The sequence below is a fragment of the Fundulus heteroclitus genome, chromosome 7, assembly GCF_011125445.2.
Source record: "Fundulus heteroclitus isolate FHET01 chromosome 7, MU-UCD_Fhet_4.1, whole genome shotgun sequence".
Classification (NCBI taxonomy): domain Eukaryota; kingdom Metazoa; phylum Chordata; class Actinopteri; order Cyprinodontiformes; family Fundulidae; genus Fundulus; species Fundulus heteroclitus.
In genome coordinates this window covers 2,749,041-2,761,973 of record NC_046367.1, presented here as the reverse complement: position 1 = coordinate 2,761,973, position 12,933 = coordinate 2,749,041, and the positions used below count along the sequence as shown (strand labels likewise).

Here is a 12,933-nt window from a genome sequence, read left to right as displayed (position 1 = left end):
AGGACAGTCGGCGAAAGGCCCATTCATACCCTACGTTTGGCCTACACGTCCGTATTTCTGTCCGTACATTCTATCTGTTGACTCCTTCATACCTCCGTCCGTTGAGGTGCGCAATAACCAATATGTCCTCTAGGTGGCAGTGCTGGGCGCCAATGATTCGTCACTGATCAAACATGGCGACGGTCCAAGACGTGATTTTGTTGTATTTGCTCCGTAAGTAAACTTATAACACATTTTATCAACAAAAACCTAACCTCCTCTATAAAACTACATATTCTGTGCCAGGCAGGAGTTCTGAAGACTGCTGGAAAGATGGAAAAGCAAAGACTGTAGGTCATAAAAATCCTGATTCTTAGCCACAGCAGTCTGAAAAACGTGAGAGTGTCACTTTTACCATTATTTCATTGTTATTGTTGCTTTTATTTATTTTCGACCATTTGAAGCAGTTGCTACTCTTGTTTAGACCTTTGCGTAGTTATAATAGTATGATTAGGGTTCCACAAAATAATAGTGTTATTCATTTGACTATTACTACTTCTAGAATTAGGATAAAAAAAAGATCATGTAGTGCACTAAATTCAATAGCTGGGTTGAAAATATCCAGTATAAAATACAGAGATTTGTGTGTGTGGTGTGGTGGCGGCAGGTGTAGAGGGGGGGCCCAAAAAGACTGTTGTCCCGGGCCCTAGCAAAGCTGTCAGCTGGCCGGCCTGCAGGTGTATCTATTAGCATGTTTACCACTTCCTGTAGGTTAGCTAAGCCTGGTTTATCATTTCACCATGTTCTTAGTATACACCCCCTTTGCCTGCACTTGGTTGTGTGTTGGTTGCTTAGCACTGACCTTACTTGAAGAAGGAAAACTGAAAGCTTACAAAAAAGTTGCATTTTCTGTCTAAACTTGGTCTAAATTTCTCCTTCACTTGGTTATTTATATTATATTAAGTGAATTTGACTTTCAAAGTTTATCAAAATCTAAAAAATGTCATTCAAATTGCATTTGCTTTGTTTTACATCTATTTTTACAGTAATTTTCATACTTAAGTACAAGACATTTCAGATACTTTAAGACTTTTACTCAAGTCAAATTTCAGTCAGCTACTTGGACTTTTGCCAAAGTCATATTTTGGAGAGGTACTTATACTTTTACTTGACTCCGAGATTTCAGTACTTTATACAACACTGCTAATGATCATAATATACCAGTTATTAAACAAATGCTTGTCAGCAGATTGACGAATATGTTTAAATCTAAAATTTTATATTTATTTGTAAGACTTGATATAAGCTTATGTTTGTAACTTTAGTAATTTGAATTGAATAGTTAAATGTGTACAAACCCTGTATAAACTGACTTAAATCACTACTTTCACTGTCACTAAAAAAGAGCGCAAAGCACCTCGGGAAATCTTATGGCAGGCGAGGCCACTAAGGATGGTAGCGGTGCATCCTCAGAATTCGGGGGAAAAGGAGGACGCATTCGAAGGCTGCATTTTAGACATCCTCAGAATTTTTGCCAAATGGGACAGCCTCCGCGCATCGTTGTGACGTAACCGGCCTTAAAATGCGTCCTTCGAAGGACGCAGCCTGCGAATTGAGATGCAGCTTGTGGCTCGGCTGTGGTCACCGTCAGTGTCGGTAGAGCGGGATGGATATTCGGTCTGATTACCAAATAATTACAAGAAATGACAACAAAGCAAACGAGAGAGAGCTGGAAGCATCGCTATTAATTTCTGTTTGAAACGTCAGCATTGAAGTCAACACTGGAGTAAACATTCACAATAGGAGAGTTAGCTAGACACCTAGGAGCACAAGGATCAGAAGCAAGCAGGTAAACTGCTGAATTGAAGAAACTCGGGTTACTTCAGGCAGAAGGGAACTCTGCTTTGTTCTGATCCTTGTTCTCCCTACCTGCTGTAATTACAGAACCTCTGCTAGTATGAATTTTTATTTCAGTGTTTAGCCTGACATCAGCGCTAATGTTTATCAGCCTGTATGCTTATTCTTGACTTTTGAGTCATAAAACAGCTCTACAGGTTGCCGTATCTCACTGATGGTTTCCAGGCTAAACCAGCATAAAACCTGCCCAACTTAAAAGAAAAAAACAAGCCCAAATCTCAAACTCTCATGTTAAAAGCACAGAACTATTAAACACATAAGAACATGCTGTTAGCACACTACTGTGCTAAAAAAAAAAAAAAAAAACTTTGCGCTTACGACTCCGCACAAAATGCGAAAATCAGTCAACCAAATAACACACAAGATCACTTTAACAATCATATATCAACTGTAAAAAGAAAACTTTTATCAATAGCTTCCCAACATGAGTTGTAAATCTACCTTAATATAAACTTAATATCTCTTACAAAATATAGCTCAAACATTTCTCTTTCACAGCCATGAAATATTTCTAAGTTGATCAGTAGAACTCAAACCCTCTTGGGCATTTACATTGACCAAACACTTGATTAACCATTATTCTTTTCTTGTTTTATTATTACACTCAATATTATTCATTATAATTATTGATGATGTCAGATTCAACTTATTTAAAAAATAAAATGATCAGTAAAATTAACTCCCCCACCCAAACATAAAATGGTTTGACCATTAGGACAACGGCTGGCTGCAACTTTGAAAGTTCGTTCCGCTGCAAACTAAGAATCACAGGTGCACAGAAAAGAGAAATAAGAGAAGATGGCATGAAAGGCTTGAGGGATTTTATTAGTAAATATTTTTTAAATACTGAGGATAAGTCAGGAACAGGTCTAGGGACGAAATTGCAGAGGAATGATGCCCATCCAGAGCCAGGTAAGAAGCAATGCATTTATCAATGTGATTTTAAAGGATAGCATCCGCAAGCTAGTGTAAGGGGGAAAACAACTTTCCTTTTACAGAAATACTTGAGCTTAGCGCCAAAAGAGCAAAAAGCAGAGAGAGGGCAGAGGTCCAGGTACAATCTGAAAGACAGAGCGGAGCAGGAGAGCCAATAATAAACTAAGTTATTTATTTATTTTACCATTTTGCAACTCTGGTCAGATGGTGTACCAAGGCCCGCTCTCTGAGCGCCAGGCGCTGATCGGAGCACACCACTGATTGATGGGTGGGACAGACGCCTTCATGGTTGGGCAGGTTGAGGTATGCGTCTTTGTTCTGAGCCTCGTTTTAGAAAAAACGGCTGATCTACACTGAGTAGAAAGCTGCTACTCTGAGTAGTTCTACCTCACTCTGTCATACTCAGCGTTTCCGGTTTCAGAGCAGGTGATATCAGCCAGGTAACTAAAGCGTCCGATCAACATGAGTTGAACGTGAGAACGAGCATGAAAGAAACCCGATTAATGGAACGCAAATGTGATTCACCATGGCAACGGCAGGAAATAAGCTTGCAAGTGCGCATGTACTGCGAGTAGAATTACAAATCTTTAAAGAAGGCATATGGATAATATTAAACCATAAGAAACAATAATGTTGCTGCTGAAAACCGCAAGAGAGAATTGTTGAAAAAGTCAATGCATGCGCGATCTGAAAGTTATGTGATGGAGAATTAAAGCAGTTTTCTCACACTTCACTTGTTTAACACAAAAGGGGGAGTATGTGGGGGGGGGGGGGGGGGGGAGGAGGGTGCATTGATTACTAAAAGTATTGAAAGGACATGGCAGCAAATCATGATGAAGTACAGTTTCATCAGGTAAGGTTAAGTTAGAAGTTTTCTTATGTTTAACGGTACTCAACTAGAGCATGTATTGGCTATATTCAACATATGCAGTTAATGATGGGATGGTGTGAGTTATTGAAATAACTGATATGTTCATCTTTTTGCCATTGTTAACCAATCCTTCTAAAAATGAGTTGACACTGATTATCTTGTAGGTGTTTAATTTGTGTCAACCTCACTTTATATTAACCACATAGGCTATATGAAATGGAGAATTAGAGCTGGAAGTGCCAGAATCAGATACAGAATAAATTATTGCTTTCATTCTGCATAGTTATTTTATTAATTGTGTGGGTCTCTGACTATGGAACACCTTTAAACTGTAACTGAGTAACATTTCTGACATCGCAACATACAGCTGCATCTGAAAGATTTTCTGTCTCCTACGTTATTAAAAAGCTGCCATTGACATAAAAACAAAGAGCAGCACAAAGAAATTGTTCAGAACTGAGAGCATTCCCTCGTGTTAGAAAAGTGATGTGCGGCTGAGAATATTGAAATAAATCATCTGACGACCCCAAACGAGCTCCAGCCAGGACCATCTTCTCAAAAGCCGTCTGCCCCTACTTCAGACATGTTATTGAGCAGTTTGTTGTTTATAAATCATGGACTAAAATGCAAATTTGTTCTTTTTACTTAACATTTGGCAAAATCTTGACATCAAAGTGGACAAGCAGACCCAAAGTGCCACAGCTGATGCCATCCAGGAGGTGCATGGATACTTAGCAGAGGGTACCAGGATCCTATGATATACTGGAAAAGCCAAAATACAGCCCGTCCAAACCTCTTCCACCTTTCATTAAGATTTCTCTGCACTCCAGCATCATCTGTGCCCTGTGAGCGGCTGTTTTCTACAGCTGGATAAGTGATATCAAAAAAGTGTAACAGACTCAATATCAAAATGTTGAAACAACTTCTTTTTTGAATAGATTTGTAAAAAAACAAAAAATGCCAGTCCACAAGCATCCTCAGACACAGTATCAATAGTTTGGCAAAGTGTCGAAACGCTTCATGACACCTCATCTACCCATCACTACTTACCCGTTTGAATATTTTTGTTATACTTATAATGGATGCTTGTGTAACCACATCTGTGTTTGATTCCACTACTTTTACTAGTGAAAAGGGGGGAATATGTGGGAGAGAAGAAAGTGTTTTTTGTAAAAAGTTAGAAAAAAATAAAGGTTCTGTTAAAACAGTACACAGAACTTTTCTCACATGGAGTTTTGAGAAGCTCATGTTACGCCAAGATCTGGCAAAGCGGATCCAGAGCTTCCTCTGGGCCTCGTAGACCATGGCCATAACTGCCAGATAAACAACTTCTTGATGTCAGACATGGCGTGTGTGTGAGATCTATCTAAAGCTCCGGTCCTTTACCGAAGGCCTGGGCGCTTGAGGGTCCTTCTTAGCTTAGCTTCTCTTAAGATTGTGCTGTTCTGGGTTGAGATGTCTGATGTTTCTCCAGGTATCTGCTGGAGCCACTTCTCCAGAGTGGGGGTTACTGCCCAGAGTACTCCGATGACCACAGGCACCACTGTTGTCTTCACCTTCCAGGCTCTTGTTAGTTTTTTCCCTGAGCCCTTGGAGAAACTATCCAGTTTCTCATGTTATTTTTTTTCCTGATGTTTCCATTATTTGGTATGGCCATATCTATCACAACGGCTGTCCTCTGTACTTATCAATGATCACAATGTCTGGTCAGTTGGCCATTACCATGTGTATAAGTGTTATACACAAATAAAAGGTCTCTTCGCTGAGCTGGACCAAGCCTGTGGTTCTGACTGAGTCTTTTTTGATAATGAACTACAGAAGAAGATTTCAGTGCATGCATGCTTTCTCTTCTCCTAAAATGTTCATTGTTCTGCTGACATTAGTGCTTCATTTTTCTTCCTGCAAAATGGACCATCAAAACACAACTCCCCCATAACAAATGTTTATTCATTTTCCCAGTATGCTCCATGAACAATCAACTCCAGAAATCATACATCTGTGATTTTCTTTCTGAACTCAAGTGCAGTTACATCAAACAAGGCACACAAAATTTCAAGTACTCAAGCCCTAACACCATTACATACACAACAAATATACACATGTGCTCTTGTAAGAAAAATAAAATGATAATTTTCTAAGTGGTTAATAAATTAACAGACCATAAATAATTAAATAAAATAGAAAAATACCCTGAGAGATTCCCATTTTTTCATGAAAGGACTGATCATCTTCCAAAATGATAAATTAGATAATAGATTTAATGTTGCAACTTAATCATTATGTGCATGCATTAAATAAAAACCTTACAAAAATTGCACTACAAAATAAACCCATGAAATCTGTAAAGCCAGCCTTCTAATCTGAAAAGTACATTCACAATATATTACACCCTCTCCCCACCACAAACAAACCCTGTTCCTCTTAGCATCTGAGAAAAATATAGCTTTTGTGCCCCCATTACAAGAATAATGACAAAATCTAATATTAATCAAAATGAAATACACAGATTAAGGTCCCTTCATCTCAACTAATAAAGTGATCCTAGTCTCTTTGGTTTAGTAAGGCAAACATGGCATTACAGCAGCAGCTTGATTTCAGTGGTTAGCTGCTGAAAAACAATGGGTCTTTTGGGAGGCATGTAGACAGCAAACTGCTAGAGCTACAAACTCACTTTAACCTTTCCAAACCGAGTGTTTGGCCCATAATTTACAATCTATCCATGAGTGGAGACAGGTGGAAGAGTAGGTCTTCATCAAACTAGAACAATTCTCATATACATACAGAGATGTTGTCTGTGCTTTTCTGATCTGAGCGTTGACTTTGATAGATGCATCACTTTATCAATTTAACATGGCACTCTAGAACAAACATAAGAGCCAACACGGATAAAAAAATAAACAAAAAACAAAACAAAATGGCAGTAGAGGTGAAAGCGTTGAGTGGTCTGGCTATATCTGGTCCTGCTGGCAGGACATTGCAAAAATGGCTTATTCAAATATTTTCAGACACAATGGTGATACAAAGCATAAATACAAACGTCATGTTTGTAACAAGTATTTCATATTAATAGGGCGGTTTACTGTCTCTTTTAGTAACAAGAAAAAAAACCCCACATTAAAACCCTTTCATCTGAATGATCAATTTGTTGCCTGGGCATTGAAAGAGTTCAAGTCTCACCTATAGTCATATGCTGCCAGAAACTTCTGTTTCAGAGGTGTTTGTGTGTGTGGTAGCAGTGCAACCAGGGTGCTCAGTGCTCCTTCAGCCTTTGAAGATAAAAAACATAATTTAGATCCACAGAGATCAGGTGTCATTACGTTTTACAGTCACAAATAATATCATTAACACTGAACTTGCTGAACTGACTGGAATCATTTAAGGAAAGCGATTTAGTGTTGCTTTTAAACAGTAGGCGAGCCTAAACTACAGTACTGAAACATTTCTTTACACATGCACATTCAGATATCTTATCACAGTGAATTGTATGTGTTGCACTTAAATGTATACATCATATTGCCAAAAATATTGAGTTTTATGTCTTCAGACATATTGATCCCATTCTTAACTCCTTAAGGTTCAATTTGATGTGGAACCACCCTTCGCAGTCTCTGCTCTCATTAAGCCAAAAAAAGGTTATTTCGGATGTAGGTCAGGCCTCTGTGCAGGTCTGTCAAGTTCTTCCACACCAAACTTGCTGATCTTGGTTTTTGTCGACCTTACTTTGTGCACTGGTGTGCAGTCATGATGGAAAGTAGGAAGCATGTCATTGTCTCAGATATCATGGTTTGCAGAAGCATTGAGAGTTCTCTTCAATGGAACTAAGATTAAAAACAGCCCCACTCCATAATAGGGCTGTCATAAACGATTATTTTGGTTATCGATTATTCTATCAATTATCCTCATGATTAATCGAGTAATCAATAAAAATTTACACTTTTTCACATAATCATCTAATTTATTTTACGAGTAATAGAAATAAATGAAAAAATCCTAATTAGTAACTCTTTTTTTTTACAACAAGGATAAATCTGCAACTAAAACGTTCTAGGATCAAAATGTTAAAAGCTCATCCGTTTCTGGTTGACTTAATATCGATACAGTTCAGCTGCTGCTGTAGTGAACAGTCAAACAAAAAATGCATATAGTTTTACTTGCATACTGCATTCTGGATATTTTTTTTTAGATTAAAAAAACATAATTCTATTCACATAAAACAGAACCCTTCTAGTGTACTGCAGGGCCAAGTTACACTCTTAGTTTTTTTAGTCCACAAATGGACAAAAATCATTACACATTCATCAAAAAATGAAAATAAAAAAATTAAAACATTCAGGAATAGTAAATACCACTTTTTTTCAAACCATTCTTACCTATTTTATTAGAATTGAAATACTGTTACTATTCCACAATGGGGACATTCAGGAGTGAATGTGGCAAAGTTTTTTAAGTTAGAAATTTAAGAAAAAAAACATCAGTTGATCAACATCATAATGTAATATTTTAGTCAAACGTTTTTGTTACATAAATTAACTAAAAAGATATCCACTGAACAGTTCAAACTCTCTTCTACATTGAAAGCCCTGATACGTCTCTGCAGGTTTGTAGTGGAACCTGCTCTCAAAATTATTTTCATTCTGCAGTGAAGGAGCTCTGCTTTGTTGTCTCCAGCATCTTTAAACTGCAGCCAGATGCTTTTGTTTTCTCCTGTCCTTCATAGTTAATTTTACAGGACAACCTAATAAACTCACCCTCTACTCACAGCTGCATTCACTGCACCTCTCAGTTTTCACATAATGGTATGGCCCTGCTGCACCCCTCATGTCGCCTCACTGACGACATGTCACATGCCAACCTGCTTCAAATCCTCCACTACCATCCCTGTTCCCAAGAAGCCAAGGACCACAGGACTTAATGACTTTAGACCCGTCGCTCTGACCTCTGTGGTTATGAAGTCATTTGAGCGTCTTGTGCTTTCACACCTGAAAGAGATCACTGACCCCCTCCTGGACCCCCTACACTTTGCCTACAGAGCCAACAGGTCTAGAGACGACACTGTCAACCTGGCCCTTCACTACATCTTCCAGCACCTGGACTCTGCAGGAACCTACGCCAGGATCCTGTTTGTGGATTTCAGTTCTGCCTTCAGCACAATCATCCCAGCTTCTGCTTCAGGAGAAGCTCTCCCAGCTGAATGTGCCTGACTCCACCTGCAGGTGGATCAGACTTCCTGTCTGACAGGAAGCAGCACGTGAAGCTGGGAAAACATGTCTCCGACTCACAGCTCATCAGCACTGGTTCCCCCCAGGGCTGTGTTCTTTCTCCTCTGCTCTTCTCCCTGTACACCAACAGTTGCACCTCCAGTCACCAGTCTGTCAAGCTTCTGAAGTTGGCGGACAACACCACTCTCATCTGACTTATCTCTGATGGTGACGAGTCCACCTACAGGTGGGAGGCTGACCATCTGGCGACCTGGTGCAGGGAGAACAACCTGGAGCTCAACGCGGTAAAAACAGAGGAGATGGTTGTGGACTTCAGGAAGAACTCAGCCCTAGCTATCCCCATCACCCTCTGTGACTCCACAATTGACACTGTGGAGTCTTTCCACTTCCTGCGAACTATCATCTCCAAGGACCTAAAGTGGAAGCTGAACATCAACTCCCTCACCAAGAAAGCCTAGCAGAGGATGTACTTTCTGCGGCAGCTGAAGAAATTCAACCTGCCAAGAACAATGATGGTGCACTTCTACTCCTCCATCATTGAGTTCATCCTCACCTCCTCCATCACCATCTGGTACGCTGGTGCCACCGCCAAAGACAAGGACAGACTGCAGCGTGTCATCCGGTCTGCAGAGAAGGTGATTGGCTTCCATCTGCACGCCTCCAGGACTCTGAGGCGTGGAGGGAAGATTGTGGCTGATCCCTTCACCCCAGTCACAAACTATTTCAGACACTTCCCTCTAGCAGGAGGCTGCAGTCCATCAAGACCAAAACCTCGCGTCACAAAAACATTTTTTTCTTATCCGCTACCAGCCTTATCAACAAGGCCAAGAGCCGCCCGTGACACTGCCTCCCCCGTTCTTGACAATCAAGCTACACCAACGTAGCATCTCCAGACCTTCTGCATTGCAGTAACGCACAGTCTACTGTGTATATAGCTTTCTGTGTATATATCTATTTTATTTTGTCTGCACCATCAATACCAAGTAAAATTCCTTGTAAGTGCAAACCTACTTGGCAATAAACTTGATTCTGATTCTCTTTTTCACACAATGGTATGTCCCTCACGTGATTGATCGTTTGGCCGCCATGTTGACCAATCAAAATGAATCCTGGTGAGAGAGGAAAGGTTGGGGCCAAGCAGCGAATAATCTTCAGCAGCTCGAAACTCAGTCGATACAAGGCAGCTTGCTGTACAGTTTTCTTTTCTGCTAAATATGCTGGTGAAGATTATCAGTCATCCAGGTCACGGTCATTCCAAAAAAGTTAAAAAAACAAAACAACTGGACTTTTTTTCCCGAAGTTTGAAGACGTGTCGCTTCCTATCCAGAAAGCTTTCTCAATTTAAAATGTCTGAAGTAGTGTGGAGTAGCAAGCCTTATAGTACTTTTCTGGTAAAATTTAAAATGTCCCTACACCTTTAAAACGATATGGTCTCTTTCTCTGTGCTGCTTTTTGCCTGTTGCATTCTGTCTCCTTAGCGCACATATGTCAAAGTCAAGGCCCGCGGGCCAGATCCGGCCTGCGAATTAATTATCTATGGCCCCCTGGATGATATTTAATTACTATTAGAACAGGCCCACAGGCCACAGGCGATCCGTCTACAGCGCACCCTCTTGCTGATCTACAGCTGATTCTGTGGCGCTCCAGTGCCCTCCGCCTTCCTAGACAACCGACTTCAGCCTATTTGAAAGCAGCACAATAATGCATTTTCAGTTTATAATGCATGCACTTTTATTTATGTATTTATCTTGATATTAAGAAACATTTTGTTTTTAAAAGCAAAATGTTTTGCCGTTTGCCTATTGAAAATGTTTTCCCTTGAGGTTACTGACAGAGCCATAACAAAGTATGGCGTTATTCTTTTAATGTACAGAACATGCGATTTTTCTTTGAAGGAAGTTTGTTTATGTCTGTTTGCCTGTTGAATAATGGTTTCAATTGAAATTACTGAGATTCATAAGAAAATATTGCTTTATTCATTTAATTATTAAATAATATACACTGTGTTAGGTCTTGGTTTAATAGGCTATGTGCGATCATTTCAATATGTTTTAATAAACATTAAAAAAGTCCGGCCCTCAGCTTGGAGCAAATTAGTTATTTTGGCCCTCGGTGTATTTGACTTTGACATCCCTGCCATAGTGGATAACAATACTTGACATCCATGTATTAGCAGGCTAGGCTATCATTAGCGTTAGCAAGTGAGGCAGCATGAGGAGGTAAAAAAGAAACAACCAGTCCTGTGGTCAGCCAGTTCACCGGGGAAATTGGATGCAGTTTCCCATAACAGTAAGAGACCAGTTTATAGGTAGAAGTCTACTCAATGTGCAAGTCATTTTCAGTCTCAGTCTACATCAACCAAGTCAAAACAGTGTGGGAAGTGTGTCAAAACCCCAAAACATTAATGGACTGAATGCCCAGCAAAAGATGTTGAATGTAGAAAATGTCAAGAGAAAGGACACTTTGCGGCTGTATGCAGATCAGTTCAAAAATTACCTCATCCTCAGGAAGTAAGGCAGTGTTGGAGGAATCTTTAGAACCTGATCTGTGTTTGAGCTCTAAAGCAGCAGTAGAGCTTTCTGAGCTATCTAAAATGTTAGCTTCATCTAAACCTACTACTACTTGTATGTTAGACCCAATCCCAACCAAGTTATTTAAGGAGGTATTCCCTTTGATCAATGGCCCTATTTTAGACATGATTAATATATCCTTAGTGAATGGATATGTACCACAGGCTTTTAAAGTAGCTGTTATTAAACCTTTACTTAAGAAACCACACCTTGATCAAGATGAGTTAATAAATTACATACCTATATCTCATTTTCTTTTCTAATCTAAGATGCAGACCCGACATACATTCACCTGATCAATACACTGATAATAAACAATTACCAATACTCGTAAAAGGGAATTTAGCAAACTATGTGCCATGGACAAGCCAGTACTTGGTCGGAATGGTTGCAAAATTGCCAGACATTAACAAGGGTGCCAGCAAGTGGATAAAGGTCTTTGAAGAGTTAAATGTGGGGAAAATGTTGGCTATTGGCGATCTAAAGGCTGTTTTTGCACAGTGCATGGGAACACATACCATGGAAAACGTCTTAAAGGAACACTTTGCGTGGATGCTCCAACAGAGAGCGGATTGAATTGGATTCAATTTATTTCGCACAGCACTGTGGGAAGCACTCCGGAAGGAATTTCCAATGAAAATTGATTCGAAAGCCTTGAAGGCGAATCCCATTGATGCCACAGAAAACCCAGCCACTTGTATCGCAAAGCAGATGAAAAGATGGAAGCAGGAAACAGAAGAGGAAATTGATAAAAGCCCTGTGCTGACAACTCTGTTCCGGAACTTCATCGTTGAAGCAATGCCTGGTCCAGTGAGAAGCAGGCTCGAGGATGTGGTGACTCTGAAGTCAATGCCACACAGAGAATTCCGTGATCATCTGATACATGCAGTTGAGAAACACAGAAGAGAGGAGATGAAGATTGCAGAACAAGATAAAAACGTTCAGAGAAAACTGGCACAAATGCAGCTTGGAGAACTGTCAGGAAAAAACAAAGTCAAGACTCAAGGTACAATAATTAAAGCGACTGAACATGTGTCACCACCCCAAGGTTTTTCAGAACCTGCACCTGATGTGACAAATCAGGCACAAAGGAGTTTTCCGGCTCCTCAACCAACCCAGCTGCAACAACACATGGTGAATGTTTATCCTCAAGCATTTAACTCACAGCCATATAGGCCTCGTGAACGACAGCAAAGAGGTCCCGCCTGGACTAACAGAGCCAGGTCTGGTGCACCTGGAATAATGGGAGCATGTTGGACATGCAATGAACATCGTGCCGAATATTGCCCAGGAGGCAACAGCACCTACCGAAGGCAATCGCGTGGCCGGTTCCGTCCAGGTCCGACAAAACGTCCTGTAAACCCACCAAATTTTGGTTACTAGGGGGGCCCAGAGAGCCTTACAGGGGAGAACCAGTGCCCGAAAATGTGCCAGTGCCAGT

At 40.2% G+C, this 12,933-nt stretch overlaps 1 protein-coding gene across 8 annotated transcripts in view; it reads right to left on the bottom strand.

Moving 5' to 3' along the window:
- The window catches only part of slc37a1 (solute carrier family 37 member 1), a 141,093-nt gene that overhangs the window by 28,390 nt on the left and 99,770 nt on the right, over positions 1-12,933 (bottom strand). For 5 of the 8 annotated variants that reach the window (XR_004931322.1, XM_036138750.1, XM_036138747.1 and 2 more), the window contains one exon: positions 6,881-6,969. The exons of 1 other annotated variant lie outside the window; for it this stretch is intronic. Coding sequence is in view for 6 of the 7 variants with exons in the window: in XM_036138750.1 (XP_035994643.1) it covers positions 6,881-6,969 (89 nt within the window). In the remaining variant the exon portion in view is untranslated. Of the gene's footprint in view, positions 1-5,629; positions 6,970-12,933 lie in introns of those variants that run through there. 2 more of the 8 variants (XM_021313334.2, XM_036138752.1) reach the window with 1 other exon arrangement.